Source organism: Melanerpes formicivorus, unplaced genomic scaffold, assembly GCF_026170545.1.
Source record: "Melanerpes formicivorus ecotype bairdi unplaced genomic scaffold, bMelFor1.0.p_v2 SCAF_10, whole genome shotgun sequence".
Taxonomy (NCBI): domain Eukaryota; kingdom Metazoa; phylum Chordata; class Aves; order Piciformes; family Picidae; genus Melanerpes; species Melanerpes formicivorus.
In genome coordinates, this window is record NW_027142362.1 from 22,108,807 (window position 1) to 22,135,598 (window position 26,792).

A 26,792-nucleotide genomic window follows, 5' to 3' on the forward strand; every position below is an offset into this window, starting at 1 on the left:
CCTCCCCACTCACCTGCAGCCTCTGCCGCAGGCAGCACTCAGCAGTACTTGGGCATTGGGTGGTGGAAAGGTCTAAGAGACCCATTTGCCACTGAACTGGGAGGATGGGGAATGTTCCTGTACCCACCTGGGCAGACAGTGAGGCTCTGCTTCTTGGCCAGGCTGATGAGGGGCTCTCTGAGAGCCCTGACGAGGAAGAAGTGCCCAGGAGACAAGTTCTCTCCATCCCACAGGTCAAAGGCAAAGCCTCCATCCAGGGGTCCTGTGGAAAGCACATTGCTGGGTGTTTGGGGGGAGCAGAGGGGCTGCAGCCCCCCACTAACCTCGCACGGTTTGGAGCAGGGGGCTGTGTGGTGGGGTTAGCATCTGCCCTGAGGTGGTGTCCCCTCCTCTGTGCCAGGGGTAATGCTGGGGCACCTCAGCCCTTCCCTACCTTGGTGCATGAAGAGGACAAGGCCATCGTTTATCTGGGCCTGGGTGAACCGCTGGACCTCAGAGCTGGGTGCTGACCTCAGCACAACCCTCCCGTTGGCCGGGGGCTGGATGGAGTAGGTCACTTCCTCCGGTGGGGAGTCCTCGTCCTCAGCGCTCAGGATGTGGGGACCGATGGCAGCCGTGGTGCCTTCCCGCAGCTGGGGGACAAGGAGAGGCTGTAACCCCCCTGAGCTGCCTCCAGCCCCTCTCCCCTCTTCCCCAGCCTGCTCGAGGCCTCATCCCTGCTCAGACATCTTCGCTGGGTGCCTCAGCACGTCCCAGCCAACAAGAAGGCCTTGTCCCCGCGCTGGGTGATGCCTCCATCGTCTGGCCTCTGCCCAGCCCCGGGTCACCCTGTGCTGCTGCCGTGTTTGCTGGCACGTTCCATGCTGCTGGCTCTGTGCAGTGGCATGGCGTGTGCAGGGCAGCCTCTCCCAGTGTCCCCAAGTGGGCAAGGAAGAAAGGCAAAGGTCTGGGCTAGAAGCTGTGTATTTGGTGCATCTCTCCCCATTGCTATACAGGGAAAGGGCTTTCTGGGGAGGTCTCCCAGCCCTGAACCCCTTGACAAGGGATGAGGGTTTTAAACTAAAAGAGGGAGATTTAGACTAGATCTAAGGAAGGCAAATTTTTTTGCCACTGAGGGTGATGAAACACTGACTGAGGTAGATGCCCCATCTCTGGAACCATTCCAGGTCAGGTTGGACAGGGCTCTGAACAACCTGATCTACAGTCCCTGCTGACTGCAGGGGGCTTGGACTAGATGGTCTTTAAAGGTTCTTTCCAACCCAAAGCAGTCTGTGATTCTCTGACCTTGCTCTCTGAGCTGCTGTGATGATTCCACCCCCATCTCTCCCCAGCTGGGTGTTTCTCTTAGCTCATGCTCCCAGCAAAGCACCCTTCCCACTGCCTCCTTCAAGGCTGCAGCAGGGCTATGAGCCGCCCCAGCAAACCATCCAGGAATGACAAGCATGCAGCTGAGCTCAGGGCCACCACAAAGCCTTCCAGAGCCACCACAAAGCCTCCCAGTACCATGGCAAGGTCTCCCAGTGCCACTTGTCCCCAGCCAGTGGTGCCCACTTCCCCCTTGGGGGATGTTGCCACCCCAAAGCCCTGGCATCTCCCCTCTCCAGCTGCAGGCAACAACATTCCTCGCTCTTAATCCTGTGCTGTCTCTTAGTCTTGGCAAACCATGGGGATGAATCCTGCCTTGCCAGACAGGTTCTGCCTGAGCACCCCAGAGCTGCCTTTCACACTCAGGATGACCCAGCATCATGGGGCATGTGGACTGAACCTTCCCCCAGCTGATGCAGGGCTGTATCCCGCAGCACCACAAGGCTGGCCAGCTTCCTACAAACCCAGAGGACAACACCCAGGCGCTGGAGGAGCTGCTCAGCTGGCCGTGCTGGGCTCGATGAGCTCTTCTCTGCTGTTTTCAGCTGGCCTAACTCAAAACATTTCTTGAGTGGGTGTGGGTGCCGACAGTGAAATTAAATCCCTCTGCAGTCCCCATGGGGTGGCGGGAGGCAAGCTGGAAAACACAGCTTGGGAGAGACGGGATGGGGGAAGTACTGCTGGACACATTGAAGCCCTTGCAGAAGGAGCTGTTGCTCTACCACGTACAGGCATCAGGGGTTTTGCACTGCTGCTTCTCCCCAGTGCTCACAGGCAGGTCACTTCAGCACCCACTGGAATCGCGATCACATCCAGGGCTTGGTGCCAAGGAAGCCCAGAGAGGTGTTTGCAGGCAGGGGGCCCAGCGGCCCCGGGCCATTTTTGCCCACTGGAGATGGGCACACACAGCCGCTGGAGCAGCTTTGCTGGCCACCCAGAGCCTGTGCCACTGGAGCTGACCTGCTTTGCCACGCTCCTGGTGCTCTCTGAATTATTAAAGGCTCCCGCCTGGGTCCTGCTCTGGCTTACTCGGCCCATTCTGTTTGCTCAGCCTCCGTGTCGCCGCTGCTCTCCGGGGGAGCGCGCCGGGAGGCAGCGGAACAGCGCCGGGAGCGTGGCCCTGGATCGCTGCAGCACTGGAAGCCTCTCTCTCGCTGGCATCCAGCCATCCTTTCTCTTGATGCAACCCAGAAAGATGATCAAGGCAAATCTGCCCAGTCTTTCCCAGGCAGCACCAGTTTGGGGTACGAACCCTGCCTGTTGTCACCCCAGCCCTGCGTGGACTCTGCACCCTGGGAGCTGGCAGGATCAGGCAGCAGAGGAAGGCTTTGTGCAATCTCCCTCCCGGACCCAGCCTGACCTTTAAACGCTGAAGTCATCTCTCGTCAAAGCACAAACACAGCAGGGTTGGGCCCCTCCTGAGCCCTGGGTTGCTTTAGCATTGCCCTTGCTCAGAGCAGGAAGCTTTTCCCAGCTCCAGAGCCCCTTCTTGGGCCCAGCCTACCAGGGCCAGCACCTATGGGTACTTTTGGGATGCACTGGTCCTTCAGTGAGCAGAGGGGAGGTTTTGTGCCTCTTGAGTGGGGACAAGGGGCTGCTGTGGGTCCAGCAGCCAAGGGGTTAACCTTGCTCTGTGGGGAGTGCAGGATCTGGGGGCAGCTGGAGCACATCCTGCAGGCACAACTTAGAGTCATGGAATCACCTCGTTGGAAAAGGCCTTAAAAGTCCAAAGAGAACCTAACATCTCCCTGTACACAACTGTTAGACCACGGCATTCAGCACCTCATCCAGACATCTTTCAAACACCTCCATGGCTGGAGACTCTACCACTGCCCTGGGAAGCCTATTCCAGTGCCTGATGGGCACTTGATACACTACAAAAGGAATTTGCTGGGATGGGCCTAAGATTCCCGGGATGGGAGTTTAACTGAGGAAAGCTCAGAGCTAAGGCTGGTGCTGGCTGTGGTTGTGGCCTCCCCCACACTTTCCTGGCAGTCCTGGTCCCATGTCTGTTCTTCTGGGGATGTCTGCGTGGCACCTGGCCCGTGGCAGTGTGTATCCTTCCCTTTGGTCATCCTTTCCAGAACCCAAGTTCCAGACCCCTTCCCAAGGCTGCTATGATGATGATTCTGATGTAAAGAGCTGCCAGCCTGAGAAATCCTGGGATGGGTGCAGATTCCTTGGGGTGGAATGCAAGGCTGATGCTCCTGCATGTTTCCTAAGAAACTCTTTGCTGCAGCTTTGACTTAATGATCCTGAAGGAGACAGGGAGGTGTCTGAAGCAGAAGGTGGGACTTTGGCAGCGGGTGAGGATGGGCGGGCTTGATGTAGATGACACTAAACTGGGTGGGACCATTGGCCTGCTTGAGGGCAGGAAGGCTCTGCAGTGGAATTTGGACAGGCTGAAGTCAATTGTACAAGGTTTAACAAGACAGAGGCCAGGTTCTGCACTTGGATCGCAACAGCCCCATGAATGCTCTGCTCCAGGCTTGGGGTAGAGTGGCTGAAAAGCTGCCTGGCAGAAAAGGACCTGTGGGTGTTGGTTGCAGCTGGATGAATATGAGCCAGAGTGTGCCCAGGAGGCCAAGAAGGCCAGCAGCATCCTGGCTTAGATCAGCAATAGTGTGGCCAGCAGGAGTAGGGAAGTGATTGTGCCCCTATACTGGGCACTGGTTGAGGCCACAACTTGAATACTGAATTTAGTTTTGGGGCTCTCACTCCAAGAAGGACATCGAGAGGCTGGAGCAGGTCCAGAGAAGGGCAACCAAGCTGGTGAAGGGTCTGGAGAACAGAGCTGGTGAGGAGCAGCTGAGGGAACTTGGGTTGTTTAGTCTGGAGAAAAGAAGGCTGAGGGGAGTCTTTCTTGCTCTCCACAACTCCTTCAAAGGAGGTTGCAGTGAGGTGGGGTTTGGGTCTCTTCCCCCTAGTAATGAGGGATGGAATGAAAGGAAATGGCCTGAAATTGTGCCAGGGGAAGTTTAGGTTAGAGATCAGGAAAAAATCCTTTCCTGTAAGAGTGCTCAGGCGTTGGACCAGGCTGCCCAGGGAGGTGGTGGAGTCACTGTGCCTGGAGGTGTTCAGAAAACGTGTGGACATGGCACTTTGGGACAGGGCTTAAGGGCCATGGTGGTGCTAGGTCAGTGGTTGGACTCCATGATCTTAAAGGTCTTTTCCAACCTGAAAGACTCTGTGAGACCTCTTTGCTTGTGACTTTACGTAGACAGGCATAAGGAGAGGTGGCAAAGACGCCTAGATAATTAATTAAGCATCTCCAAGCTGTGCCGAGGAGTCCTGCCCAAGCTGTTCTTTCTGCTACCGGGGATTACTCCGACACCTGGGGAAGGGCGGGCAGGCAGTGAGGGAGTTTAGGAGGCGGGGGGGTGTGTGGGGATAGAAGCCGCTGCTTGCCCTCGGCAGTGAGGGGTTAGGAGGCAGAGGGGGACCCGGTAGCCGCTGCCTGCCGCCGTGGCAGCTCTGCCGAGCCCGGCGCCGGGCAGGGGGGGCAGGCGCTGCTGCGGGGCGAGACTCCCATCTTGTGGCCGCGCTGAGCACTAGCAGCTAAGGGGGAGGGACGAGGTGAAGGGACGGACACAAGCACGGCACAGCCCAGTCCCCGCCTCCTGCAAAGCCTCGCCCCTCCGGGCAGCGCCTCCTGCTCCCCGGCGCACGGCGCCCGCCTCTGGGCTGCGCTCCTGCTCTGCCTTGCCTCAGATGCCGGGTTGCGACCCGTGGGGTCCCGGCGCTAGGCTGGCGGCCCCTAGGGTGCTGAGCACCCCGAGGCGGCTGACCCATCCCCTTCCATCCCGCCCTTACCTGCAGCCCGGCGTTGAGCCGCAGCCGAGGCGCCCTGGAGCTGCGGGGCAGGATGGAGATGAAGATTGTCCGGGCCTGGCTCTGGCGTTCCAGCGACGAGGCGTTGGCCACGAGGGTGAAGCTGTCGGATCGTGCCCGGGGACCATCCTGCCTGTATTGGATCTGCTGGTGCTGCACCTGTGGGGCAGGGACCGGGTGACCCTCCTGGGAGGACACGGGACATCAGCCCTGCTGGGGAGGGGACCCTCGCACCAGCCTGGGAGGAAGGAGCAAGTTGAGCACCTACCACTTGCCCTGGGGCATCCCTGTGGGATGGATCCAGCAGAAAGACAAGGAGTGGGATCCCCATGGGAAGCAGACCTGGAGCCCAGCCTGGATGCTCTGCCCACAGCCCCATTCTGAATCCCGTGGGACATTTAAAAGCACTTTGGGGATTGATGATCTGTCTGGAGGGCAAAGCCAGCACCCAAACCCCTCCATCCCAAGGACAGAGCTCTCTAGTGGGGAGAGGAGCCCCACAGCCCTCCCCAGCCTCCTGGTGCAGTTGGGCCTGGAGCCTAGCCCCAGGCTCTTCTCAACACCCCTGAGAGAGCAGGGTAGTGGGGAAGTGGACAGCCTTGGCTGCTCTACCTCAGTCCAGGTGAAACCCTGCAGCTCGCCATCCTCAGGCCGCTCGCTTTTCAGGAGGGTGCCAAACCGGGGGGGCTCGAGCACCCTGAACTCCACACCAAGAGCCGTGTAGTATGTGTTGGGGATGCTGAGGATGCCTGTGGAGAGGGTAGCAGAGCCACCTTCGGGCACTGTGATGTTGTGGACGTCTAGGGGGATGGCAATCGGGAGCATGACCAGGCTCACCACCACCCCTTGCAGTGGTTCTACACCACGGGCTGCGATGTCCACGACAAACTGGTCACGCTCCTCATCCGGCTTGGAGTGGAGGTAGAGGACCCTGCCGTCATTGATGTCCTCCTGGGTGAAGGACTGGATGGGGTCCAGGCTGGGCTGCTCGTTTGCGTCCTCTTCGTGCTGAAGCATTGCCAGGAAGCCAGAAGCTGGGGGGCTGCTCACCTGGTAAACTATGTCCTGGGGAGGGATCTCTTCATGGGCCACCTGGGAGTGTGGGGGAGACAAGGCATGAGCTGAGGCTGGTTCCTGTGAGGCTGGGCTGCCCTGCAGCCCACCACTGTGCAATGTGCCATGGCTTTGCACAGGGGATGAGCTGCAAGAGTCACCTTCTGTCTGAGGCCGTGCCTGAACCCCCACCTCTCCCCCTGGGCAAAGCTTGACACATGCACAAGTCCTTTCCCCTGTGCAGGTGGGTATAAAATGGAGTCCCACCAGTGGCTGGCCTGGTTTGGTATCCAGGAAAGGGATGCAGATGTGGGGAATGACTAGAGAAAGGGATACTCACCAGTAAGTACTGCTCCTTGATCCCAGCTGCTTCTCCCTGGAAGACGTGGATTTCCTTGCGGTTGACTATGCGCAAGGGGCTGGGATGGGTGTCCAAGAACACGCTGATGGCCAGTGTGTCCTCCACTGATACCTCGTTTGCTTCTACAGTGAACTGGAGCTCATCCCGGCTATTCCTGCTCCCATTGTGGCGGTAGGAGATCTCTCCTGCTAGCAGGTCCCTCTGGGAGAAAGCCATGACCGGCTGCTCCCCTCTCAGCACGGTCCCCCACCTTGGAGGGGTTGTTATCAGGAACCGTATCTCATCGTCTGACCTAATGTCCATGTTGGTTTCCAGGCTGAGGACAGAAGAGTCAATGCTCCCCTGGCTGCCCTGGGGGATGACCAGACCGGTGTTGTTGACTATTTTGATGTAGGGGTCTGATGCCTGCACTTCCAGGATGGCCGTGGTTTGGTGGAGGCCATCCGAGACCTGTAGCTGAATCCAGCCCCGGTCAGCCCCTGAATGGACAAAGAGGATCTTCTTCTTCCTCAGGTCATCCTGTGTGAACCGATAGACCTGGTGGCTCCTGTCATCAACAGAGACGATGCTGCCAAACAAGATGTCCTTCCTTGCCAGCACCAGCTGCGTGTCGGAGAAGCCAGAGTCCTTGTCGCTGAAGGCAATGTCCTCTGTCGTCAGCAGGTGCTGCCCGTTGCGCACCACGTTGAAGACCTTGTTCACCACTTGGACCGGGGCATGGTCATTGATGGGTTGGATAGAGACCCTGAAAACGCCTCTCACCTCCTCTGCCTCGGGTTCAGCGCTGCCCTCGCCCTGCCGCGTCGCCACAAAGGGGATGTCATCCTCCAGCGTCTCAGAGTCGTCGTGCTGGTACAGCAGACGGCGGTGCAGGATGTCATCGTTGGTGAACTCTGTGATCTCCTCTCTGGAGGCCCAGCCGTGGGATGCAGCCCAGGCCAGCCTCCCGTGTGCGGGCCCCTCAATCACTTCATAGAGGTAGTCCATGCTGTTCATGCTCTGGACAAACAGGTGATCTTTGGAGATGACAGCTTGTCCCCCTTCTGGCACGGTCAGGAGGACGTTGGTCAGAGCTGGTGCATCAGGGTCTCCACCGATGCTGATTGTGTAGGTGTAGACAGGAGAATGCTGCTCCCCACCGCGGACACGGAACTGGAAGGTGTCCTCAGCTTGCTGGGAGTTCCTGATGGTGGCGCTGTAGCTCAGGTGGTTTTGTTGCAGGTCGTCTTGGGTAAACCCAAAGCCTTCAGTCAGCCTGTTGCCCAGCAGCTCCAGATTTCCCTTTTTGGGAGCCTGGATTATCACATAGTGGAAAGGGACTGGAGCAGAGTTTGGATCTTCCAGCATCGCCTCCAGCTCCTTACTGGTGATATTTCTGTGCCGCCTGTTCTTCATCTGGAGGGGGACCATGGTCCTCATCTTAATGGTGGCTCTTTTAATCCTTATGACAAAAGTGTTATTTTGCAAGACCTTCTGTCCCACTTGGACTTCAAATTGCAGCTTCTCCACAACATCTTCCAGGTGGTGCTCTGTGTCTGTGCTAAAATACTGGATGCGCCCTTGCTCCAGGTCTTGCTGGTGGAAGGATTCAACTTTTTTCCATTCCCCTCCCATGCTGCCTTGCTTCTGGACCTCGCCATACCTTAGGGGCTCCGTGAGGACATAGAGGATGACGACTTGTTGGTTGACTGCGTTGGTCTCCACTGAGAGGTTGGCCGTGGTGATGCGTGCAGCCCCTCCCTGGGAGGTGGAGAGGCCGGTGTTGTTGCGCAGGCGGATGTCAGGATCGATGGCAAGGATCCTCAGGGTGGCAATAGGGCTTGGGACTGTGCCATCGTTCACCTGCAAGGTGAGCTGCGAGTTTGTCCCACTCTGGTGCACGTAGACTATGTTGCCTGCTTCCAGATCCCTGCAGGAGAACTCTTCGATGGGCACTCCAGGGTGAAAGTCATACTCTACATAACCCTCCTCCATGTGCTGGCCACCATGCAGCTGGAGTTCAAGGTCATCACAGGATGTGTCATCATCTAGGACCTGCAGGACGTCTGTGGTCAGGTGTTTCCGCGTGTGCTTCAGGATTGTCATGTGGTTCCCATGGGGAAAGATCACCTGTGGGGCGTCGTTGGTGGGGTTGATCATGATGGGCAGCAGGTACATTTGCCCCTGCCGCAAGCATTCTGGGACCCCTTGCTGGGCAGTCACTGTCACCTCCAGCATTAGCTGGTCCATGGGCCCCTCGGAGCCATCGTGGACATATCTGACTTTCCTGTTCACAATGTCCAACAAGGTGAACTTTCTTCTGCTCCTTGACCCAGGAATGTCCAGCTCCAGCTGGCCATGCCTGGGGTCATTGGTGATGCTGAAGAGGATTTGGGACTGCCGGATGCTTGCGAGGCTCAGGTCTACAGTTGGCTGGGTGTGTTTCCACTCCAGATATGCCATGCCCCCTTCGGAGACGATGAGGGGGCTGACGTGAAGCAGCCTGCTGATGTTGGCGAAGGCAGGGGGGAAGCTGCTGTCTGGCCGGCACGGTTCTGCTGCCAGGCCTGGTGCTACTGACCAGATATCTGGAGGTGGGGAGGTATGTGCATCGTCCTGCTCGTACGTCTCTTCGTAGTCCCAGTAGTGCTCCTGCTTCCCACAGCCTGCAGTGATGTCTTTTGTGATCACAGCATCTTGCAGGCTCCTCCTCTGCAGGTTTATCCGCAGGTCTTCCAGGCAGCCAACGAAGGAGTTGTTGGCCATGGTCCACACTGAGATGAAAGCAAGATGGTGCTCCTTCAGCCTCTGCAAAGCTTTTTCATTCATGCCTCCAATGAAGAGGTTTCCCTGAAGGTCCAGGTAGTTGTTGATGCCCCGGTTGGATGTGGATGAGGCGTAGTAATCTATCAGTATCTCAAACTTGTGGACGTCTGTGTAGACCTTGACATAATGCTGCTGCTCGTCGCTGATGAAGACGTTGTTGTGCAGGACGATGATGCCATTGCCCTTCTCAACAAACCCCCTCAGGCGCCCGTTGGAGATCTCCAGGTAGAAGAAGTCGTTCTCCAGCCCGGCATGGTAGATGAGGGGTGCCTGGGTGATGCTGGTGGTTATCACAAACTCGATGGTCGCTTCCTCCCTCGCATTCCAGGTGGGAAATGCAACATAGGAGTGTGGCCCTGGGAACCCAAAGGGGTCATCGGGCTCTGCAGAGAACTGTGTGCTGCACCCTTCCTGGACCCGGTGGAAGATCTTGGAGCTGCCATCAGAGGACGGAGGGGAGAGGACATCCAGGCCATTGAATGTCACTAAGTGGAGGCAGCCTCTGAAGGGGGAGCTGGCCTCAGCAAGGTATGGTAGGTCAAGGCTACCTCTTCCACCAGCAAAGAGGCCGTGCTGGATGTCCAGCTCCCGTACAGGCCCTACCACGTCCACGGAGCTGTTAAAGAGGCCATCGATGGTGAGCATCATCCTGCCATCTTCCACCAGCAGCTTCACATCGTGCACCGCCAGGTTATTGAGCTGCAGCTCTGCTGGTGACTGCAGCATCACCTCCTCTGAGCCCAGCCGCAGCCTGGCCTGCAGGGTAGCACATGGGAAGTGTTCAGCTCAAGCAAGGAATTGTCTGATGGGTGAGGAGACCTCCCCACCTACCAGAAACACCTACTGAAACATGGACTGTTCCAGGGGGCTCAGAAGTGCTTTGGTCCCCCTGTTCACTCCTGGCCACCCCACCCTCTTCCTCCTCTGTGTATGTTCCTCCCAGCCAAGCTAGATCCCCTTCTCTGGCTGTGCTTTCTCTGTCCTGGTCTTGGGATTTCTCTCCTTTTTTACCTCACATTCTGCAAATCCAAGTCTTGGGGCTTTATCCCTGGGGTCCTCCACCCCCCAGTCTCACCACTAGGCTTTTCCTCTCACCCTCTGGAGAAATCCTGCCAGATGTTGGCTCTTCTTGCCCTGCTCCATTCATGCCTGCAGCCTGGGCTGTTGCAGCCCTCGCCCTGGGAAGTGGCAGGAGAAATAGCAGGTTTTGCTCTCCACAAGCAGCAGCCTGGAGCCTGCCTAAGTAGAGGGTTAGCTGAGGGACCCTGAGACACATGGTCTGCATTAGGGAGACCTCCAGTCAGCTGCTTGCTTGCTCTCCTGCTTTGGTTTAGATGTGGTTGTTGGCCTAGCCCAGGCTTCAGGAGAGGCAGGATGTGTGCCTCGGATGTTCCCTGCTCTTTTCCTTCATGGTGGGTGCCAAAACCATAACCACAAGAGGGCAATTCTACTCTTCTGTCCTGATCCCTTCCCACGCCCTATCTGGGCTTGGCCTGTGGTGGGACTCTTGACTCATCCCTTCTCTTCATTATCTCTAGCACCCTGAGGGTGCTGTGCACCATGTTTGACTGGTGCACAGGGTGCTGTTGCCTGGCCATCTCCATGATGCTCCCCAGCATCACCTCAGGCAGCAGGTGATGATTTTCCCCAGCTGGACCTTGTTTCTCTGTATGTAACTGATTCTCCCAAGGCCTTCTGCTCTTCTCTTGAACCCTTAACATTCCCTTGGCAGAGGTCTTGGCAGCTTGGCTGTCCATGCTGGCGTCCAACCCCATGGACTTCTGCTTTCAGGTGCTGCCCCCACTTCCTCCTTGCACTGGGTGAAGCCCTGACCCACAGCAGGGTGCCAAGGTACTGACCTGCAGGCTGCCAGCTCTCAGCTGGAGCAGGAGGTAGTCGGGTTGGCCAGCAGCCAGGAAGAGCAGCCCACTTCCCTGGCTGGTGTACAGCTGGAGGTGCAGCCGCACTGTGCGCGAGGCATCCACCAGCGGCATCTCCACATAGCTGTCCCCAAAGAAAGAGGCTGGGGAGAAAAGGGAGAGGGTCAGGCAGGGAAGGACACCTCCCACAAGCCCTGTCTGTGTGGCTGCTGTATGGAACCTCTCAAACCCACCCTTCATCCCCTCTCTCTCTGCCCTGTGAGAGGGTGGTGGAACACACCAGGCTGTGAAGACCCTTGGGAGAGTCTGCTCTGATTATCCTAGGGGAAGGGGTTTCTAGCTTGCAGTAAGGTGCCTGCCTCTTCTCCCAGGTAATGTGGTAGGACAAGAAGAAATGACCTCAAGGTGCATCAGGGAAGGTTTAGTTTGGATACTATGAAAAATTTCTTCACCAGAAGGGTCATCAGGCACCGGAAGAGGCTTCCCAGGGGAGCATTGGAGTTGCCATCCCTGAAGGTTAGATGAGGTGCTGAGGGACACAGTCTAGCAGTTGTGTTGGGTTATGACTGAACTCGATGATTCTATGAACCTAGGTTCCTCTTCTCTGATTTTCCCAGGAGAAGGGGTTCCCAGGGGCTGGCTGGCAAGGTGGAGGTGGTGTTTCTCCTTGCCCATGCAGCTTTTAGATGAACCTTCCCCCTTTGTTACTTGTCCAAGACAGACACAGTAATGCTGTCATCATGCCAAGTTCCTGAACGAGTTCCTGAGTTTAGGAGGCAAGATGTTCCCCTGAGTCTTTCCCCTTTCTGCCATGGCTGTCTCCCTTTGGAGGGCTATGGACCCTCACAGCAGTGGCCATGTCCTGCCTTGCCTGCGTTCCCTGGGCAGTGTCAATCACTGCAATCGGAGACGTCACAGAAACATTCAGGGTGGAAAAGACCCTCAGGATCACCAAGTCCAACCCAGAACCCTGCTCTACAACATTCACCCCTGAACCATATCCCCAAGCACCACATCCAAATGACCTTTAAACACATCCAGGGTTGGTGACTCAACCACCTCCCTGGGCAGCTCATTCCAATGCCTGACCACTCTTGCTGGGTAAAACTTTTTCCTAGTGTCCAGTCTAAGCCTATCCAGTCATAGCTTGAGGCCATTCCCTCTTGTGCTATCACTAATCACCTGTGAAAAGAGACCAGCACCAGCCCCTCTGCAATGTCCCCTCAGGTAGCCATAGAGAGCAATGAGGTCTCCCCTCAGCCTCCTGCTCTCCAAACCAAACAGCCCCAGCTCCCTTAGTGATGCTGCGTGGGAGCCCCAGGGACGCCACCAGGTCAGCCAACACCGCACTCTTCTCTCCTTGTTTAACAGCGCTTCCTAACAGCTCCCCCTATCATCCAGACGTGGCTGACGTTGCCCCTGGAGGTGGCTGCTCCGTCAGTGCCGGAGGAATGAACGTGTGTGCCTGCAACCCATATGTGGATGTGAGGCCACACGGAAACATCGGCTCAAGGGGGGCGGCCGAAGTTGTAGCTGGAACACGTTCAGCGACCAGTCTGCACCAGCCCTGCAGGGACTCAGCTCAATGGCATGTGGTCACCAAATGAGAGACTGTGTCACAGGGCACAGGCAGGAGAGGGCAGGGTGGAAAGCACAGGGAGTGGCAGGGATTAATGTGAGAGCGCTGCTGATCTTCAGCTGGCTTGGGGCGTGCGTGAGCGCTGCCTGCACACGAAGTGCCTGTGTCTGCCAGGCACAGCCACCCATCCCGGTTAGCTCCAGAGCAAGCCATGGCCACCTTCATTCTGTGCTTACAGGGTGAAGCATAAACACTCAGAAGGCTACAGAAGAGCTGTAAATGTACGGTGAGAGGAGTGGCCATGCAGGTTTTCAGACCGTTTGTAGGCACAGGCTGGGAAGCCTGCTGTGCTCAAGCTTGTCATAGAGTCATAGAAGGGTTTGGGTTGCAAGAGATCTTAAAGATCACCTAGTTCCACACCCCCCCCCCCTTGCTGTGGGCAGGGACACCTTCCACTAGACCAGGTTGCTCAAGGCCTTGTCTGACCTGGGCATGAGCACCAATATGGAGAGGGCATCCATAACTTCCCTGGGCAACCCATTCCAGAACCTCATCACCCTCACTGTAAAGAATTTCTTCCTAATATTCCTCTTTCAGCTTAAATCCATTCCCCCTTGTCCTACCACTAGAAGCCTTTGTAAAAATCCCTCTCCAGCTTTCTTGTAGGCCTCCTCCCATGCAGAGCTTTCCTGCTGTGCTCCATTATTGCACATGGTGGCATCAAATCCACCCAGCTGCAGACCTGCGCTTGGGTTTAGGGTCTGGCAGTTTGCTGAGGTGCCAGGGAGAAAGGAGGGTGAGATTTTTGCCTCTCTGAGAGTCCAAGCCCAGCCCCTGCTTTCTTTAGGAGAAAGCAGGGATTGGAGCACACATGTGCTCTTACAGATGCCCAAATTTCTTTGAGGCTAATCAGGGTTAGAGGTGACGGTGAAGGTTTGCCTGGCAAGGGTAGAGTTGGAGCACCCTTCTTTGGCTTATTGCCTTATCTTCTGAGATGAGCTCTGCCATGCCCTATGTACAGTGATGCTCTTCTGAGCCTCTCAAGGACAGGGAGATCTCCTTGCCCAAATACCACAAAAAATAACTTCCTGCTGCTGGCAGTGGCAAAACTGCCTCAGCTTTCTCCTAAAGGCTGGGGAAAGAACATGGATATTGCAAGGACCGGCCCTGGGCAGGGAAGAAATAGCAGCATGGAAATATCTGTCCCTTGCTTTAATACCAAGCCCTTTGCTCGGCCCCGGGTAGGGCTGCCAGGGTGCCTTAACCCAAGCCCTCTCATTTCCTGGCCATTGGCATGGGGCACTTTGGCTTCTTTGTTCTCTTCAGCCCAGCCAGTGACTCAGAGGATCTTTGCTATTCTTTGCAGGGTTGTGAAGGGCTCTGTCCTCCCCTGACCTGCTCCCTCCTTCCGGTAGCCCTTGCAAAACCAGCCAGCCCCAGTGCACCTTGCTCAGCGGGCAGGGGTGATGGGTGCTGCCTGGAGCTCTGCACTTAGGTTTGGTGAGCAGGAACAATGGGCCAAGTTGCAGAAGGGAATTTTCCTCTCCCTCCATGCACAAGTTGTTGCTCAGGCCCAGCCAGGCCTGCACACATGCGTGCAATATAGTGGTGTCCCCAGAGACATTGCGTGTACGTTATGTGCTGGCTCCCTTCGATGTTCCCCCATGTGTGCATGCTCTGTGCTCCAGCTCCCACCAGGATTTTGTTACAGTTTGGTTTCTGGCTTCCCCTAATCCCCAAAACATGCTTTTCAGAGGGACACCAAGCAGACACTCTCATAAAGAGGCAAATCTTTGCTGGGGCTAGACCCATCAGCAGCTCTTCTGCCAGCCCAGGGGCTAGGCAGCATCTTGCCATGGGTGCTGGGCATCACGTTTTGGGGGTGGAGGAGCCTGTCTCACAGAGCCAGCCTGTTTTCCAGTGTGACAAGGGGCAGCAGCTCCAGCAGCCAGCACATTTTGTCCTGCCTCTGTTCTCCTGAAGTTGCCAGATATTATTTTCTTCTCTGTCTCTCATAAATTACTACCAATAAAAAGTTATGGGAAGCAGGGGTGCCCTGAGGAGCAGGGCTGTTTGCTGGGGCAGGGAGGAGGCACCACTGCCTGGCTTCAGGAGGAGCTGGTGGTTGGTTTTTTTATCCCTCCAGCAGCAGGGCAGTGTGAGTTACTGCTGTTTATCTTCCCAAATCTCTGCTTTATTTCAGGGCTGCTCTCCTCTTCTCAGCAGCCCAGCCAGGAGTCAAACGCTGGTCAACCTGTGGCATTTCTCTTCCACAAGGGACTCACAGCTTTTCACCTCCTCCCCTCTTCCTTGCCTTCTACATTGCAAAAGATGCAGAAAATATATTTTTTTTTCCTGGGGTTTAGGTTTGCTTTTCAAATGTATTTTGCCCTGAAGGAGCCTCCATGGCACGGGGTGCCCCATCCCAGTTGGTGGTTTGGATGGCAGCTCTGATTTAGGCACACACGGAGAGAGCAGGGACTCCCTCCTGGACATCCTGCCCCAACCCAGGGTCATTCCATGCAGATGCAGTCCTGTGGCCCAAAACCCAAGGTGATCTGGTGGTCACTTTCCCAAGAGCTGTGATCACACTACGAGCATGCCATGAGCCAAGCCTCATCCCTGGATGGAGATGCCCAAGCTGGCCCTTCCTCCCCTGCTGTGGGGCACAGCAGGTCTCCTTATCCTGGCTGTGGGTTGGGCACCTCGGCCATTTAACTTGCCCTGGCTAAAACTAAGTGAGGTTCCCACTTACTCCCAGCGCCGGGTGTCCCGCGGGAAATCGCTGCCCCTGCCTTGCCAGGCTGATCCGATGGAAAGGCATTGACAAAGCGAGAGCAGCCTCCGTCAGAGTTTCCGAGCAGCCGGCCAGCAGCCAGCAGATTATAGGCTGCACTGTCATCTGGGTGATGGTTTTTTGGTTTTTTTTTTGTTTTTTTCTGGTGTGCCTTGGGGGGAGGGGGAGAGGGGGGAGAAAAAAAAAAAAAAAAAGGCAAAGAGAGGAGCCAAAAGTTCTGAGGAAGGAGTTGGGAGCGAGGTCCCGAGCGTGCCGGGCTCCGGCCGGGGCTGCCGCACAAGCGATGGCTCTGTGCGAGCCCTGCCCCGGGCGCCGGACACGCGCCGCGTCGGGACGCCTTGGCCCCGTCCCCCGGTTCCGCCAGCTGAAAAACACGGCGGGGGGAGCCTCTCCAGCTCCTGCTTCTGCCTGCCTGTTCAGCGAGGCTTTTGGCATCCCAGCCCGAAGCGGGCCGGCTCCAGCAGCCTGAGGAGCAAGAGCCTGGAGGGGAAGGGATCCCTATCTGCCTTGGAGGAGCTGGCTCCGGAGGGGGGGGGAGCAGGGGAGGGGGGTGGTTCTGGAGTGCTGCGTGGCTCAGCAGGGCTGCTTTGGCCTCTTCTCTTGTGTTTTAACATTTCAGTACACAAACTTCTCCCACCTCCTTCTCAGCACGTAGGAGGACCGAGGAGCCAACTCCCGGCTCACAAAGCTCCACATGAGGGTTTGCAGAGTGAAGTGGTGCTGGACCGAGGAATTTTCGGAGTGAGGAGATGTCTCCTGTGTGAGCTGGTGGATGGATGTCTCCCCTGCTGGCATCTCCTACCACAGCTTGGGGCATCCCCCGTCCTGCCTGTGAGACAGCTGGATGGGCTTTAGGGTGTGCATTGGCACGTCGAGGCAAGTCCCTGAGGGGCTGCAAGAACCCTTGTCGCTCTGCCCAGAGGAGGATGCTGAGGCTGAGGAGGAAGGAGTGGAGCAAACAGTGCTGGGGATGGGCTGGCCGCTCAACAAGGCTTCATTCAGGCTGCGGTGGGGGCAGGTGAGGGCCAGGGCTGGTAGCCCATGTGTGTTTGCAGGGAGGGGACTGGAATTCATTAAATCAGCTCTTTAATTACCCAAGTGGGAGCCAGGAGAGCCCTGTGCAGACACAGGCACCCTCTGTGTTTGCAGCCGCTTCTCACCCCTGCCACACCGCTTCTCTAACGCTGGAAAAACAGCCGGGCAGTGAAGGCTCCTTGTTGCCCGAAACAGCCCTGGGCTTGTGCGGCCAGCGGTGCCGCCCTGCCCGCCGGCTGCCCGCCTTCCTGCTTGCCAGCCCATGCCAACAAGCGGCCCCTGTGTCGGCAGTGTGCCCGGCGCTGCTTGAGCCCCCTCCACCTCCTCCCATGGGATGCTGCTAGGGCACCCCATGGCCAGCCTGGTGCATTCCTCTACCCGAGCGTCAGAAGCTTGTTTTGAGTCCCTCTGAGTTGTTTAGGGTGGTTGTTGTTTTTATTTTACTGACTTTATAAGGTAGCAAGCTCGCCTGTCGCCAGCCATGCTGCACTGCCCCCACCCACTCCGCAAATAGCAGAGGGGTTGGGGGGGGAGGGAGGATGCAAATCAGGGAGGGGTTTGGGGGTGTGAACAGTAAAGGGGTGTGAGGGAATTCAAATCCAGGAGGCATTTGGGGAGATGCAAACAGCAGAAGGGTTTGGAAAGATGCAAACAGCAGAAAGGCTTGGAGGCAGCCACCCAGCTCTGGGGCTGCTGCTGCTTGGCAGCTTGAACCTCTCCTGTTTTCCCCCTCCAGAATGTGCATGAGCTCCCGTCGCCACTCCCAGCACAGGCAGGGTGGCCAGAACCAGCCCTCCTGCCTCCACCATGGGTGGCCCTGGGTTTCAGTCTCCCCAGTGCCCAGCCTGGCTCTGGGATGCCCGACAGGACCCTCAGCCCCCCACACCCCGGCTGCGTCCCCGGGCCGGGCTGTGCCCCTATCCCTGCATGGGGCAGAGGGGCCAGGGGAGGAAGGGATCTGCTGGGCTGAGAAAGGTTTCATTATATTGCACATTCCCTTCGCTTTACGAGGTGGTTTTATTTATGGCTGGGGAAGGAAATGAGCAGCCTGTGAGGCAGGCTAAGGCAAACAGCCGCTGTGGAGCAGCCCTCAGCTGTAACTTGGGGCTTTGCTAGGAGAAGGGGGTGCGAGGTGGCATGGGCTGAGGGGGCTGCTGCCTTCAGGGATGCCAGAATGGGTGCCTGGGTGCAGCAGGAGAGCCAAGCAGCCATCTGGGGCTCCACATTGAGGAAATGCTGGTGCAACAGAGATAGGTCACACATGAGCCTGGCTTGGCCTGCAGGGATAGTGTCCAAACCCAGTGGAGACCTTGGGGACATCCCAGTCCCTCTCATGCTAGCAGGACGGGGCAGAGCCAGCCCAACAGCCCGGCCCTATGAAAAACCTCTCGCTTCTGGGGTCCAGCCTTGACATTCAGGGGGTGGAGTGTCATGGACACAGATCCATCCCTGGTGTGATAGCTCCCAGCGTGGAGCATGGCTTTACCTCTTCCTCCCTGCTTCCAGGTTTTATCCTCACTGACTCCAGACAGAGACTGTATCTCCCACACCCTGAGACAGGGCTGTATGTGCTTCTCAAACCCCGACAATAGGAACGAGAGCTCCAGTTCTACCCTCCCCCACTCCACCTGGCCCTCCCTCACAGTGGGGCTCCCCGGGGCTGAGGCTGATGCTTTCCAGGAGCGTCGGCCAGCGGAACTTTGCTGGAAAGCAGCGCCCGGGAAACGGCCAGCAAAGCCGCAGCCCAGCACCCGCCCCGGGGCTGCCAGCCGGCTGCCAAGCGCTTGCCAGAAGTGGCCATCACCCTTGATTCGGGCACAGGAGAAGAGCCTCTTCTGGGCTGGTTTGCTCTGCTTCGCCCCCATCCCATCCCCCTGGTCCCGGAGCAGATGGCTCACTCCTACCTCTGGCTGCACTGCACTGCTTTGAAACCCTCCGCCTGTGCTTATGAATCCTGTTCCTCTCCCTGTGTTCCTGCCAGCTGCTCTCCCTCTCACCTTCCCCTTCCCCTGCCTCTGCCTGACAGCTCTGGGAGAAAGGAAAAAGCCCTTTTTGCAGCCCATGGACTTTGGGGTCAGGGCAAAACATGCCCCCTGCTAATTCTGCCCTGCCTGGGAGGGGGGTGGGAGCTAGGGTGTTGGAGTATCACCCCATGTCCTGCCAGCTCTTCAGCCCCTGTCCGAGGAGCCTGCCTGCTCCCCCCTGCCCTCCCCAGCTTTCCACAACAGCTATAAGCTGTAGGCCATAAAGCCAGGTCCAGGAGGCTTGGCTGCAGCTCTGAAGCTCCAGCCCTTGCTTATCCAGCGTAGTTTCAGGATGATTCAAGCAGCCCTGAAGCTGATGGTATTTCCTGCACTCTCCTGCTCAGCCAGATGCAGCCACGGAGGGGAGGGCAAGGAGCTGGGAGCTGGCACTGGCCACACATCGTCTGTGTCCCCCCCTACAGAGGTCATGCTGCTCTTCGAGGCATCCCCAGGGTCAGCATCCCCAGAACCTGGCTGGAGCAGGAGCAGGAGCAGGGATAAAGAATTAGGGGTGGCTAAACAACTCTGGAGGGACTTGAGGAATAAGCCTGAAGTGGTGGTTGGAGTTTTTGCCCTGGGAAGCAAAGCAGGGGGAGAAAGTGGGAGGATATGGGGAAGCAGGAGGCTCAATGGGGCTTTTGTGTCGTCCCCAGCAGCGTGACTCAGGCTTGCTCAGGCTCCTGCTGCCAGGAGAAGTTGGCCTGGAAATATTGTATCAGCCCCAAAGGACGTGGTTTCCAAAGCATCCCAAGTTGGGTTTTGTTCTATTTTTTCCCCTTCTCTTCTCTTTCTGTTTCTTTCTCCCAAGCCATCTCCTTGTCCCTCGCTGGCTGGCAGGTTTTCCAGCTCCACCCTGTACATCCCAGCCCTCACTCCCACAGCTTTCCTGATCCCAATTGCTTCCCACGTGGTGAAGAAAGGGCCTGCAGAGCTGCAGGAGAGCACACTGTGGCATACAAGGGGACAATCCCAACCATCCCAGCACTGCAGGAACAGGGGGACCTTGGGAAAAGCCTGGGCTGGAAGCTGAGTTATCAGGGAGTGTGGCAAAGCAGGGCAACACCTCCCACCTGCAGATCCCTGAATCCCATCCCATTTCTGAGACTTATCCCCGTCACCAGTGTGGGTAAGAAGCCTTGCACTGTCTAGCACTGTCCTCAGGGACAGGAAATGTGTGTCTTGGGGTGATCTGGCTGGAGCTGTGCTGGTGCTGGGCAGCACTCACAGCACCCACAACGTTCACAGCACCCACAGCACTCACATCACCCACAGCACCCTGTGAGGCTACAAGGGCTATGCCTGGGATAGGCTTTCTATGAGAGTGAGAAAAGTGTCTCCATGGACAGAGAGAGGTGCTTGCAGTGTGGAAGAGGAAAGAGAGGATATTTTTTTCTCCTCTGGGGTTGACATGCTAAATTGTCTGTCTTGCAATTCTGACTGTGAAGAAAATTAGTATTTTTTCCTTTCCCCTTCCCTTTCTAGAGGTGAAATATCTTTCTTTTCATCTTTTCTCCCTCTTTCCCTCCCTCTTCTTACTTTTCTTTTCTTTCTCTTCATCTTCTTCTCTTTCTCTCTTTCTAGTCTTTACCTTTTTATATTCTTTTTATTTCTCCTCTCCCTCTCCTGTCCTCATCCCTTCAGAGGTCCCCCTCCCTCTCTCCCCAACCCTGTAATCCCCTTGGCTTTTCCATCTCTGAGAAACAAGCTCTGGGGCGATGTTTACAGAGCAAATAAACGCTGCTCTATTTGTAGCACAGGGGAAATGTATAGCTGGGGGCGGGGGGCTGTGGGGGTGTGGAAGCGTGTGTGCACATCCCCTCCCAGGGCTGCAGGGCAGCACAGGAGGCTTTTCTCAGCCACATCTACCTCGGGCCAAAACTCCTCTCTCTCTCCTCCCCAGCTCCCAGAGGAAATGACCCTGGTGGGCTCAGAAATTTCCGTGGGATGGGATGCAGAGAGCCTTAGAACCTGACTGAAGCCCAGCCAGATGCTGGGAAAGGGAATGGGAAATTCCTTCTGGCCCCCCTTCACTTTCTCCCTGGGCACAGGGGAGCACTGGAGAGGCCTATGGCTCAGTGACAGATAGGAATGGCACCACAACCATCTGGTGCTCTGAACCCCAACCCTCTCCTCCCTCACCACCTCTTCCCCCTGCCCTGCCTGCAACAGGGAGGAAAAACAACCACCAGGAAGCCAAGATTTGGGCAAAAGAGGCAACAGGGATCCTCAAGGGCCACCCCGAGCTGACTCACAGCCTATGGAAGCTCCTTCAACAGCCAGTGAGTCACAGCCATGGATCAATGTAACTTTTCTCTCTCCTTGGCTGGGAGGCCACCTCCAAACTGTGCTGTTTGCCCCATGACTTTCTGTGCTGCTGCCAGCGTTTGGCAGTGCCCTCCCTTCCCCGGGATGCCTTCTGTCTGCTACTGTCTGTCCGTCTGTCAGGCAGCCAAGAGCAGCCGTTGGGCTCAGGGCAGCTCCCGGAGGTACTGCCTGGAGCGATGCGCAGCCGGCGTGGGTGACACACCCGGGGAGCACGGATGGAAAGTGGGAATTTATCAGCCTCTTGGGCATGGGGCACAGGCTGTAAACATGCCTCACCCAGCCTCACTGCTGGCTGGCAGGAGGATGCTAGGAGGCCCTGTTTGGTCTGTCCTGAGGATGAGTGACAGCTAACGAGCGACAAACTGGGTGGGAAGCCTGCATCCTCCCCACCCTGGGGCTGGGAAGAGCTGCAGCAGTCCCACTCCTCTGGTTTTAAGGATAGCTTGGAAAAAAAATCCAGAGCTGCAATGACTCTGCAGCAGGACAAAGTGGGTTCTCTGGCTGTGGCCCACTAACTAAAAGCCTTGGGTGCATTTGAAAACTTCACAAGTACCATGAGCATCATGATCAATTCCTCTGGAGCTCAGTTTTCTGTTGCACTTACCCTAGGAAAACCCTGAGGATCATTATGGATGTTAACTACAGCACAGGAAGTTCCACCTCAACATGAGGAGGAACTTCTTTACTGCAAGGGTCATGGAGCACTGGAACAGGCTCCCCAGAGAGGCTGTGGAATCTCTTTCTCTGGAGATTTTCAAACCCTGTCTGGATGTGTTCCTGCGTGACCTGTGCTGGTTTATGTGGTCCTGCTCTGGCAGGGGGGTTGGACTTGATCTTTGGAGGTCCCTTCCAACTCCTAACATCCTGTGATCCTGTGATCCCATCTGTGTGCAGCATTGCAATGGCTTTAAACTAGAGCAGGGTAGATTTAGATTGGACATTAGGAAGTTCTTTACTATGATGGTGGTGAGACACTGCAACAGGTTGCCCAGAGAAGCTGTGGAAGCCCATCCCTGGAGGTGTTCAAGGTTGGGCTTGATGTGGCTCTGAGCAACATGATCTAGTTGGGGATATCCCTGCTCACTGCAGGCAGGTTGGTCTAGATGACCTGTAGAGGTGCCTTCCAACACAATGCTTTCTCTGATTCTAATGTCCCACCAAGTACTGGCCACAGTGGAGATGGCTCAGAGAAGTGCTGGTTTGGGAGTGAGGGTTCTCCAGTGGGCCTCTGTCTCTCCAGGAGGTTTGAAGGTATGGAGTGGGGAAGGGGCAGGTTGCAAACTGGGCTGTGCTATCTGCAGACCTGCCTTGTACTTCAGGGATGACTTGAGCACATGGAAAGGGCTGGGACGCCCAGCCCAGCCCTGTGAACTGTACCAGTATGAGCTGAGGAGTTTCTAGGCCCTCCCTAGTGATGCCAACACTCGGGGAGACTGGCTTCCCAAAAAGGAGACAAGCCAGAGCCCAGCTTCTCCAGGCACCTGAAAAGGGCGTCGGGAGCAGCCCCTGGGAGCCGAGGCTGGGCTGAGCCTGTTTGAACAGTCTGTGCTTTGAGCTTTATTTAGGCACACAGACAGCGCTGGCCTGCTGCCTCCCAAGCCCTGTGTCACTGTCCAGCCTTCAACCTGACGTTAGTTCCTCTGGGTGAGCTTAACCCTGTCCTGCAATCCTGGAGGAATGTGCTTGTTATAGATTTGCCCACAGCTCTCTTGTTGCTAAATATAAGAGTGAGACCAGAATATTCCTCCCCGATTCCCACGATACCAGTTTGCATTCTCCCCCCTTTTCGGCGTTTTTCCTGTTCTTTCCCATCAGCTGGAAACTCTTCCAGCTGCTTGGAGCTCTGACCTCAAAGCATGTGGCGCATTCACAGAGAAGAAAGTCTGTGCTTCCAGAAGTGGAGGGCAGGAATAGCTGAAACTGATTCCTGGAGCTGATAACCCTGGAGGTGACAGCAGTGGGTCTGGATGAGTGCTCTGAGGCAGCCATTGGTCCCTGCTCATGAGCAGGGCAACCAGGACAAGCTGGGCATCATGGGGCAGTCACTGGTCCCTGCCCATGAGCAGGTCCTGGGGCAAGCAGGACAAGGCTAGGCTCACACTCACCTCCCTCAGACCCCCATCACCACTGCTGTGGGTCCACCCAGGTCTTGGGGGGGGGTCACATTTTTGGCAGCCCGTCCCTGGAAGCTTGGGTTTACACTGCTCATATCACCCTACTCATCCAATTCCTTCATCCCCTCCTCACATCCCTCCTCATTACGACCCCCATGTGAGAGGGTTTTAGGGGAAGGGTGACCTCCCTGGGAACTGGAGGAGAGCCAGGCTGTCTAAGAACAGCTTACTGAAGCTTCACACTCAGATGTCAAGAGGACAAGTTTCATGAGTGTTTTTGCCTTTTGATATAATCTTGTATTTGCTGATTTGCACGATGTCTCTTTCCACTTTGGGCTGGGCAGGAAGCCCGGGCCCATGAACCTGGGCTTGGGGGCAACACACAACGCAGGCTTCAGCCCTGCAAATGAATCTGTCCCCAGCCCTGTGCCTGGCATGCTGCTGACAGACGGTGTGGCTCTCCCTGATGGGATGGAGGGTTGGCCCAGAAGGCAGCCCATGAGAAAGTGTGGCATGGACACTGGTGGTCTCAACAGGGATGCTCACAAGGGCAGGGAGCTTGTGGGAAGCTGGTGCCCAGACGTGAGGTCATGGCTGGCACATCTACTCCAGCAGGGGGCAGAAATAGTTTGCAGTGGCAGAAAATGAGTGTAAACCCCCTTTCCTTTCCCAGCCCTGCCCATGGATCCCTGGAGCTGTGTCCTGGCCATGCATGGTATTACCTGAGGGGAACCTGTCGGGGTTGGCCAGTGCCAGTGAAAGCCACGAGCAGTGCCAGAGCAGTCTCAGAAGCCTGCCTGGGGACCTGAGCGGGCAGGGGTTCTGCAGGGTGAGATCCCTGCCCATGCTGGGAGGAAGAAGAGGACTGTGTTCATTAACTAGAGGGAAGTTTTTTTCCCACTCAGCTTGCCAGGCATCATCAGATTCTGGTGCATGGAAAAAGAAAAAAAGGAACAAGGCCTGAGGGAAGGAGAGGAGCATGTCCCAGAGGCCACACGCTCTCTAGAGCGGGAACGGGGATAACAAGGGACCTGCAGGGATCTTGCAGATGGGCTCTGGGATTCTCCTCCTCCTCCTCACACCAAGGAGGAAGATGGTTGGGGAACAAAAGACCAGAGGTGGTCACTAATTCCTTTGGAAGCTGCTTGGAACAAGCTCCTGCCCCGGCGCTGGTGGGAGCCCCAGCATCCAGGGAGGGCTCTGGGGAGGAGAAACTGCTCAGTGAAGTGTTCTACTATTTTAAGGGTGAATAAGGGGGGAAAACTGCTTCTAAATTCCCTTCACTTCTGATGCTGCAGATGCCACTGACCCCGTGCAAACGGTCACTCAGCCCCCAGGCACAGCATGGCTAAGGTACAGTCCTGTCCCGAGCAGGATGAGACCCATATCCAGACCATTGCAGGTACAAGCAGCTTGGAGCAGGGCAGGGAGCAGAAGCTGCAGGAGGAGGCGCAGGGTGGGACCAGGGCTGTGGGGTGGCCGTTGGGATGCTGAGGCATGGCACACTGCTGTGCCAAGAGCTGTGTGGTCAAATCTGGCCACTGCTTGGGCAAAACTGAGCATGTCACCCTCTTTGCTCCTGTCTCAGCCTGTACCCTGCAGTAACTCCTCTGCCTGGCTCTGTCTCTGCGCAGCAGCCAGCGTCCTCTGCCCTCCCTGCTGCCTGTGGCCAGCCTGTCCTGTGCCACCATGGCTCCTTCTCCTGGGAGCACCCTCAGCCCCGGCTGGTCCCCGGTGCCCAATCACCCGTGGGGGTGATTCTGCATCCCTCTGGGGCTGTGCTGGCAGGAGAGGCGAGTTCCTCACCCCATGCCCCCAGCCACCTTGGGTGCACAGGACAGCTAGCCATAGCCAAGCTGGGAGGTGACACACACCCTAGCAAATGCTGTCTGGCTCCATCCTTCCCAGTAAGCTCGTTGGATGACAGGGGATGCCTTTGCAGACAGCTACTGTGGCAAGGCCAAACATGGGAAGAGAGGGCTGGCTCTTCCCACCAGAGCTGGCACAGGGCGCAGGAGAGGTGCCATTCACGGCACAGACCAAAGCCCTGTGTGTGAGGAATGAGCCCCATCCCACCCAGCACCACGTTTGTACTCCTGTGGAAAGTATCAGACACAGCTAGGGGGCACAGCACCCTGAGAACCACGGTGGGTGAGCAGCCCCCCTCCCACCCTTGTCTTCCCCCACAGGGTACCCTGGCCCAAACACCCTGCCCCAAACCAGGCAGCTAACTGCTTGGGGATGGGACTCCCACCTCCGTGAGGCACAGCCTGCACCCATGGGTGCCCACCCACTGGGTGCCCATCCCTCCCAGCCCACCCCACCCCACTCCCCCGAAGCCGAGCTTTATCCCCCTGGTTTCTCACCACTCCATCCCGCGGGTGGGCTGGTGGCACTGGGCTTACCTCCGGCTGGGGGTCCCGCCTGGAGAGACTGGGGCTGGCAGGCCAGCAGCAGCAGCAGCGTGGCAATGCCACCTCGGGCACCCATGGTGTCGCCCAGGGCCGGGGCAGCGAGTCGAGCTCCGGGTGAGGCACAGCGACCGCCAGCGCCTGTTTCCAAGCGAGGGCTGCCTCTACTACTATATTAATAAAGCGGAGCGAGGGAGGGACCTCCGAACTTCTCCCGCCTGTCAGAAAGGAGGAATTCGCTCCGATTACAAAGTCACTTTTCTCTCTTAAAGGGCTAGAGGCCCCTGTCTGCCGGCCCGCCGCCCACCCGCTGCTCAAAGCGCCCTTGTTCTGCCTGGGCGAGGCGAGGGAGGAGCGGCCGCTGAGGTGGGACACAGACCAACACGGGGTGCGACCACCTGCGCTGGGTGAAGTGAGGCATCCGTGGCTTTCCCCGGTGCCAGGTGCTTTTGGCTGAGCAAAACCAGCTCCTGGAGTCCATGCAGCCCCAGTCCCGAAGCCATGCCGCCCACCCCCAGCTGCACCCCACACTGAGCTGCCCTGCGCCACCTTCCCTGTCGCCTGCTTCCCAAGGACTAAAGGCAACTGGGAAGACTCTCAGCCCCTGGGGGTCATACAGTCCAGTCGCAGCACTGGCAAAACAGCTTGCTAACTTCTTCCCCTGGTGCCAAGCTGATGCCACACGTGCTCTGGACAAGGTCACAACCTCTTCGAACACGCAGCATCTCACCCAGGTCCCTGCTCCTCTCCCCACACAGTCCTGGCAGGTATCAGAGCCCTCTTTGCTCAAGCTGTAGCTCATCCGTAAATTCTCCACCCCTCTCCAAAGCCTCTTGCCTGCATCCTGCTCTGCACACCCCAGCTCCCCGCTGGATGCCTGTATTTCATGTCCCTTTTCCCCCGTGCCGTGTTCCGCTGATGGATTGCGTGCGGCTGCTTTCCTCCCGGTTTATTTCTAACCTCTTTAGGGCCCTTGGTGCGAATGCGCTGTCTTCGGCGGCGTTCCCGACACCTTCCAGCTTCCAGTCATCTGCAAATATAATTAATTTGTTGTTTACTCTTGCTTTCAGATCATTAATAAAGACATTAAACAAACCTGGGATGTGCTGTTTTCTCAGGAACTCTGTTTTTTTTCCCCTCTGAGTAATTGTCAGGGGCTCAGTAAGTTCATTAGCTAATTCTGTTTAGTCTGGGGGTTACATATTATCCAGA

At 56.9% G+C, this 26,792-nt stretch overlaps 1 protein-coding gene across 1 annotated transcript in view; it reads right to left on the reverse strand.

The window, feature by feature from the left end:
• The window catches only part of CSPG4 (chondroitin sulfate proteoglycan 4), a 31,250-nt gene extending 5,587 nt beyond the window's left edge, over positions 1-25,663 (reverse strand). Inside the window, exons 1-7 of the mRNA XM_068144255.1 lie at positions 25,575-25,663; positions 11,275-11,438; positions 6,590-10,171; positions 5,809-6,288; positions 5,179-5,355; positions 434-632; positions 128-262 (exon numbers count right to left, since the gene is read on the reverse strand). Of these exons, the coding sequence (XP_068000356.1) occupies positions 128-262; positions 434-632; positions 5,179-5,355; positions 5,809-6,288; positions 6,590-10,171; positions 11,275-11,438; positions 25,575-25,659 (4,822 nt within the window). The 5' untranslated portion in view covers positions 25,660-25,663. The remainder of the gene's footprint in view (positions 1-127; positions 263-433; positions 633-5,178; positions 5,356-5,808; positions 6,289-6,589; positions 10,172-11,274; positions 11,439-25,574) is intronic.
• Between the last annotated feature and the right edge of the window lie 1,129 nt (positions 25,664-26,792).